Source organism: Microtus ochrogaster, chromosome 15 (assembly GCF_000317375.1).
Source record: "Microtus ochrogaster isolate Prairie Vole_2 chromosome 15, MicOch1.0, whole genome shotgun sequence".
Classification (NCBI taxonomy): domain Eukaryota; kingdom Metazoa; phylum Chordata; class Mammalia; order Rodentia; family Cricetidae; genus Microtus; species Microtus ochrogaster.
Genome location: NC_022017.1, coordinates 5955882 through 5963048, shown reverse-complemented (window position 1 = coordinate 5963048; position 7167 = coordinate 5955882). Strand labels below are relative to the sequence as shown.

Genomic DNA, 7167 nt, shown 5'->3' with positions numbered 1-7167 from the left:
CCAAGTCACTTTGTATCAGACCAAATCTGCCGCTGTGGTGGCTTTTGTTGCAAAACCACAGATACTTGAGCTTCTGCTAATTCAGGCAGTGGGGTTCCGCTGCAAATTTAGCCAAGGCAGGCAGAATGGGCTTGTGTGGCCGAGTGTGTCTCGGACTTGGCACTGGGGCCCGAGTCATGAACTAAAAACCAGCACCCGGGAGGGTGCTGTGTTAGCTAGCGGGCTACCTACCCTCTTGAGTCGGGGGCAAAATAGCCCCACGTTGGGCGCCAGAAGAGAGGAAAAAGATTAGATCCTCCAGGGGTGGAGCTTCTCTGTGTGGTAGTGGGACATGATATTCAGGTGGGCAGTGCCCTCTTGTATCCCACATAGGGAACAGCAGCCTGGAAATCTCAGGCTACCACAACTCTGAAGGTAATTAGAGTCTTGGGAAAGAAGAGTTACAGGCACTGGGGTGAGAGTGGGGAAACAACAGGGTTTTGGGGTACTGCAGAAATTTGGGAGAAAAATCCAGTGAAAAGCACATGCATGGGAGGCACAAATTTGCTAATCTTTAATTTATTTTATTTTTATTTTTGGGGGGCTAATCTTTAATTTAAAAATATTTATGTATGTGCAAGTGCTTTGCCTGTGTGTATGTACATGGACCAATGTGTGCTTGGTGTCAGTGGGGTTCAGAGAGCGCCAGACTCGGGAACTGGAGTTACAGGTGGCTGTGAGCCACCACATGGGTCCCCAGAGCGGAGGGTGGAGCCTCTGGAAGAGCAGCCGGTGCTCTAAACCACTGAGCCATCTCTCCAGGCCCTCACATTCCTTGATCTTGAGCTAGGCAGGTAGGGTGGCACATGTCCCAGCAGCCAGGCGACTACATTAAAATTCCATGTTAGGTAGGGTGACATGGCAAGATCCTGTCACAAAACCAGCAGCAAGAACAAAAACAAAACAAACCTGCTGCTGCAGGTTCCTTTCAGGAGCATTCTTTCTTTCCAGTCCTCAGCATTACCTGACAATTGCTCCTCTGCTCCATCCTTTCTGAGTCTAGTTGCCAGAGAAATGAGCCTGGCTCATCTCCATGACTCCCTCTGCTAATGACACGCACAGGTTGACATATTCCATAGAGTGACACACCATAGCATGACACAAGGGACCCAAAGTGACAGAATGACACATACACGCACATAGTTAATCCACCCTACACACACACACTCATTCGCCCACCTGTAAACACAATCCAGACACGCTTGAGTCAGGCTTCTGGACCTCTCCTTCCACAGCCCCCACCTCCTTTCTGATACACTGCTTTAAATGGTGACTGTAGCAAAAATGAATTCACAATCTCCCTGTCCTGAGCCAGCTAACACAATTATTTGGAAAGGGCTCAAACGTCCTTCTTTAGAAGTTTCTGGATATGCTAGAGCACAGGAGCGCGAACCTTAGAACAGATGTTTATTTCTGCTCGACCTCACACTGTGACACACAGACACTTGCGCTCTCCTAGCCCACATAACGCAAACTGCTGCACGGTTATGAGTTTCTCTTCACCACTAGCTCAGTTTGATCAGCCTACCCCTACACCCCACGCCTGGGAATCCCTGACCACAGCTCCACCCATGTGCTGTCTCCCTCTTTTCCTTCTCTGTCCCGCCGTCGGGGTTCCTGGACAAGGAAGCATCTCTTGAGACATCGCTGGCCAGACCACACAGCTTTCATCACGCCATTCAGAAGAAGGAAGGGAAAGGACCATAGTGTGTATGGGGGGGGGGACACACAGGGTGACATCGCGCGCGTGGGGAGGCAATCCACACTACAGACAGGTTGTCACTAAGCACTTTGTCTCCGCGCCCCCTGGCGGATACTGGTCCCCGACGTGTTCCGGACGCGAAGAGTGAGGCGGGCGCGCGTGGGAGGCCATCCCCAAGGGGAGGGGTCGGCGGCCAGTGCAGACCTGGAGGCGGGGGCCACCAGGCAGGGGGCGGGGGTGAGCCCCGATGGCTAGTCCGTCAGCTCTTTGCTCATACTGGCTAGAGCCACAACTTTGCTCGCTACTCATTGTCTGTGGCCCTGACTGGTGCGCCCTGGTGCCATAGTGCGGCCCGGAGGGGCAGCCTCTTCTCGTCATTGCAGTCAGAGCCGCAACTATAAGAGGCGGTGCCTCCCGCAGTGGCTGCTTCAGCCCAACAGCCAGGGCAGCAAACCATGCTGCCTGCGGCCCGCCTCCAGAGTTACTAGATCCAGCCTGCGAACTCTCACCACTGCCCTCACCGCCGCGTCCAGTCCCACCGTCGCGGGCAGCAACCAAAGTCGCCAGAACTGCAGCACAGAACCGGCAAGGCCAGGCAGGCCATGGGGCTCTGGGTGCTGCTGCCCAGCTGGGTTTCTGCTACGTTGCTACTGGCACTGACCGCCCTGCCTGCAGCCCTGTCCGCCAACAGCAGTGGCCGATGGTGGTAAGTGAGCCAGTATGGGGTCGCCACTTGTTTTGGGGCACAGAGCCAGGAACCGGCCCTACCCAGCTCCCACGCTGTGAGGATCACCAACCCACAGACTCCTGCCTGCACCATGACTTCACCACATCCAGGGTGCTCTCACCTAAAACTAACCCAAAGACCAGCTCTGCTGAAGAGGGCCAAGTCATTTGCAAGTAGAAGTCCAGATACACCAGAGCCCACCCCTATCTAATAGAATCCTTTCCCACTGAGCACCAGGTCCAGGCTCACTGTGATGGGTATTTAGGTGTCCCTCTGGTCCTGAATCAAAGAACCAGTTACTAGCCTGGAAAAGAGGGGACAAAAAGATGGGATTCCTAAACATTTCAAGGTGGGCAAGGCTGCAGGCTCGATTCCTCTCAGGGGCTGCCTTGAAGGAAGATGGAAGAGCTAAAGAAGCCATGCATGGACTCATAGTGCCTTCCCTGTCCATTCACTAAACCTAGGGCTCCTGGGGGCTCAGTTCTACCAAACTCAAGAGCTCGGGGCTCTCCTTAGGCACACAGGCCCAGGCGAGGACAGGGTTGGTACAGTCCGCATGGTTAATGTTCAGGTCCCCTTCCCCAGACTGAGCCCTTATGCATCCCTCCAGGGGCATCGTGAACATAGCCTCCTCGACAAACCTGCTAACGGATTCCAAGAGTCTGCAGCTGGTCCTAGAGCCCAGTCTGCAGCTACTGAGCCGCAAGCAGCGGCGACTGATCCGCCAGAACCCGGGGATCCTGCACAGCGTGAGTGGAGGGCTGCAGAGCGCAGTGCGAGAGTGCAAGTGGCAATTCCGGAACCGCCGCTGGAACTGCCCTACTGCTCCGGGGCCCCACCTCTTCGGCAAGATCGTCAACCGAGGTGGGTGCCCAGGAAAGCTATGCTTCCGGGATTAGGGGAAAAGCAGGGTCAGCTCCAGGGCATGGGCGGGCGAATGCAGGGAAGATGTCGCAGGGCTCCGCGATCAACCTGAGGATGGCCTGATGCCCTGTGCTAACGTAGGTCAGACTTAGGCACCAGGTTCTTTCCAGCTACGCATTTTGGGCATGATCTTTAACTTTGCTGAGCCACTGACCCTCGGAAAGGGAATTCCGGATCGTGGGCACTGGGCGACAGTTGCCCTTTTCCAGGCTCCCTCAGAGGTGCCTTGGGAAACTGTTCGCTGAGGGCCAGGGTTGTGCTTCGCACTCAGCAAAGTTTGCACCTCCAACACCGCCCGAGAGTTTGTCTGATAGAGATCTTGGCTATGCGAAGTTGATCTACTTGGGATATCTTCTTTGGAGCTGTCCCATTTACGCTCCAGATCCGAGTCTCAGTAAAGCACGGTGAGGAGTGTGTTCATGGATTCACGCACGCGCACCTGCTTTCTCTATGAGACCTGGAGACCAGCTTTTCAGCATTTCGGCCTGTCGGGTTTTCAGGACTCCAAGGGCCCAGTGTCCGGGTGTTGGACTGTAGGGTACCAAACCTTCCAAAGAGGGTGCTGACTCTGCCCCACGCGTTCTCTCAACTGGTGGGGGGTCGCTTCACCCACAGGCTGCCGGGAAACAGCATTTATCTTCGCAATCACCTCCGCCGGGGTCACACATTCGGTGGCGCGCTCCTGCTCCGAAGGCTCCATTGAGTCTTGCACCTGTGATTACCGGCGGCGCGGCCCTGGGGGCCCCGACTGGCATTGGGGGGGCTGCAGCGACAATATCGACTTTGGCCGCCTCTTCGGCCGAGAATTCGTGGACTCTGGGGAGAAGGGGCGGGATCTGCGCTTCCTCATGAACCTTCACAACAACGAGGCAGGGCGCACGGTACGTCCGGTTGTGCGCTGGAGCTAGCGGCAGGGGCGGGGGTGGAGTGCCGTAAAGGTCCAGGAGGAGGCCAGAGGCACACGGAGAGGGCTTCCTGAGGGAGTGGGAGTCTCGCAGGGAAGACGGAGAAGAGATGGTGGCTGAGGGTAAAGGGATCCCTGATCTGATGACAGACTAGATTAGGTTAACAGGCTAAACAACACATAGGATGTATTGCTATGGCTCCATTGCACACTTGTTTAAAGTAAAACTGACTCACTGATGTGGATGGAGCAGAGCTTGGCCAAGTATCCACATCTCAGCAAGCTATTTCTCACTTCCCCTCCTCTGGGCTTTGTTACTCCTGGACCTTGGCTAAAGTTTCCACACATCCACTGACGAGGGCGGGGGAAGTGGAGTGGATGAGGGTGAATGAGATGTTGACTTTGACCCTGCGATACTTTTCCTTCCCTCCTCCCCCAGACCGTGTTCTCTGAGATGCGACAGGAGTGCAAATGCCACGGGATGTCCGGTTCATGCACGGTGCGCACGTGTTGGATGCGGCTGCCCACTCTGCGCGCTGTGGGCGACGTGCTGCGCGACCGCTTCGACGGCGCCTCCCGCGTCCTTTATGGCAACCGGGGTAACAACCGCGCTTCTCGGGCTGAGCTGCTGCGCCTGGAGCCAGAAGACCCCGCGCACAAGCCGCCCTCACCTCACGACCTTGTCTACTTCGAGAAATCGCCCAACTTCTGCACATACAGCGGGCGCCTGGGCACAGTCGGCACAACCGGGCGTGCTTGCAATAGCTCGTCTCCCGCGCTGGACGGCTGCGAGCTGCTGTGCTGTGGCCGGGGCCACCGCACGCGCACGCAGCGCGTCACCGAGCGTTGCAACTGCACCTTCCATTGGTGCTGCCACGTCAGCTGCCGCAACTGCACGCACACGCGCGTACTGCACGAGTGTCTATGAGGCGCTGCGCCTCCGGGAACTCTCTTCAGTTCTCTCACCCCTGACAAACTCGCTGGTACTCAAGACCCACCCTATTCGCCCACCCCAGCACCTCCAGCACATTCCCGAGGTTCACAGTGACCCATCGCTCCCACCTCCTACCTAGGGGCTTCTTAAACCACTTGCCTGAGGCAGCACTAACCCTTTTGCCATCCTGAGGGCCCTGCCCCAACCTACCTACCTCCCTCTTCGTGGGAGACCCCTTGTTGCACTGCCCCCTACTTGACCAGGGGGTGAGAGAAGGTTTCTCTTCTCCTGGGGGAATGGGAGTCAGCTATTGGGTGTTGCAGTCCCTGCTGTATTGTGCCCATGACCTTTCTATTCCCTTTTCTTCCAGTCTCTCAGCGTCCCTCAAGGCCCTTCCAGTCTCCAGCCAAGACACCTGGGGGTCAGGGTCTTTCCCCTTCCACCTGTAGGTTCCAAGGTGAAAGGGAGGGCGGCTGTGGTGATGTGGGAAATGAGGTTAGGAAACCCAGCAGAAAAACCTCAGTTCTCCTAGTCTGTTATGAAGCCACTGAACAGCTGCAAACCATGCCTCCCTCAGCCACCTCCCACCCCTTCCTGTCCTGCCTCCTCATCAGTGTGTAAATAATTTGCACTGAAACGTGGATACAAAGCCACGAGTTTGGTTATGTAAATAAAACTATTTATTGTGCTGGGTCCCAGCCTGGCTTGCAGAGAACACCTTCACCCCTACTCCTCTGTTCTGCCCTCCAACTTGTTGTTATCCAACCTCTTGTCTTTCACCCGGTTTCTCAAAGATGCCCTTGCCCACTGGATCAGTATTTCCTTCCACTGTAGCTGTTAGTGGCCCTTCGCCCCCACCAATGTATCTTTCTCTGAAGAATAAAATCACTATTTTTATCAATGACTCTGTTCCTTGAATCCAGAACACAGCATGGTTTACAGTGTCTGCTTGCCCTCCAGGATACTCACTTTTCTTAACCAGATAGAAGAGATATATTGTTGAAGAACTCCTTTCCTGGACCTGAAAGAGGACCCAGAGGGTCTGACCCTTGAATGATCCTAACTGGGGCCACTAGGGATCCAAGTCTACTGCCCAGGAGCTCTTGCAGGGCTCTCCCTTATTCCGGCAGCAGCTGACACATGCCCCAACTTGATGGACACTCAGCAGACCAACAGTGTCGTCTCCTACCCGAAAGAGCCTGGAGATAGCTGCAATGGAATGATGGCTGTGACCAAGGCCTGAAGAACAGAAAGAAAAGCCCAAGCGGAAGGGTGCCATTGTCCCTGAGATAGATGTCTCTTTTGCTGGAGTAGTGGAAAGACATATCTCCCACACGTTTCCTATAAGACTTGGAGCCTCCTATGAGTATCTCAACTCTAACCTTGAGGTAAGGAAGATCTGGATAATAAGTCTCAAGGCCTAGACCTGGACCAGAAAGCTTAGGGACACTAGCAAAAAAGAAGAAAGGAGCAGAGGGCATTAGTATCCAAACTGGAGTGAGCCTTAAAGTAGCGCCACTGAAAGGAAACCCAAGAGTGATTGGTCCACAGACAAATCATTAAGCTAACAACTCCCACAGAGAACCAGAATGAAGGTTCCCTTATTAACAGTACCTGCAGGACACCCGACCCCAATCCTGTCTTCCTGCCTTTCTCAGCAAACTATACCCATATCCCTGACAAGGGAACAGGAATCCTTCCTAAACTCTACTGCCTGCTCTTCGCCATAGCCTCTTCCCCACAAGAGGGGACCAGAAAGACGGCAATGGAAGCTACCAGAACACCTTTGCAAGAGCAATAACTGGTCTTGGTTGACCTGAGAGTTTCTTCCTCTTCCCAGAGTCCTTTGCTGTCTTTGAAGGCTGCCACTACTCTCTGGAGGGAATAAACTATGACCCCTTTGGTTCTGAATTGAGGCCTCAACCCTGCAGTGACAT

At 54.7% G+C, this 7167-nt stretch overlaps 1 protein-coding gene across 1 annotated transcript; it reads left to right on the top strand.

Annotated features, from left to right (window-relative positions):
• The first annotated feature begins 2343 nt into the window (after positions 1 to 2343).
• Wnt1 (Wnt family member 1) lies at positions 2344 to 5321 on the top strand. The gene is made up of 4 exons (XM_005353947.2): positions 2344 to 2447; positions 3079 to 3332; positions 4008 to 4273; positions 4736 to 5321. Exons 1-4 carry the CDS (start codon positions 2344 to 2346, stop codon positions 5222 to 5224), a joined length of 1113 nt encoding a protein of 370 aa, XP_005354004.1. The 3' UTR covers positions 5225 to 5321.
• Positions 5322 to 7167: the final 1846 nt, after the last annotated feature.

Bases quoted from the DNA above. Each gene is read 5' to 3' on its own strand.
- Wnt1 (XM_005353947.2), top strand. From the start codon at position 2,344: ATGGGGCTCTGGGTGCTGCTGCCCAGCTGGGTTTCTGCTACGTTGCTA. The intron at 3,333-4,007 runs GTGGGTGCCCAG...CTTCACCCACAG, and splicing joins CGGCAAGATCGTCAACCGAG to GCTGCCGGGAAACAGCATTT. The intron at 4,274-4,735 runs GTACGTCCGGTT...CTCCTCCCCCAG, and splicing joins ACAACGAGGCAGGGCGCACG to ACCGTGTTCTCTGAGATGCG.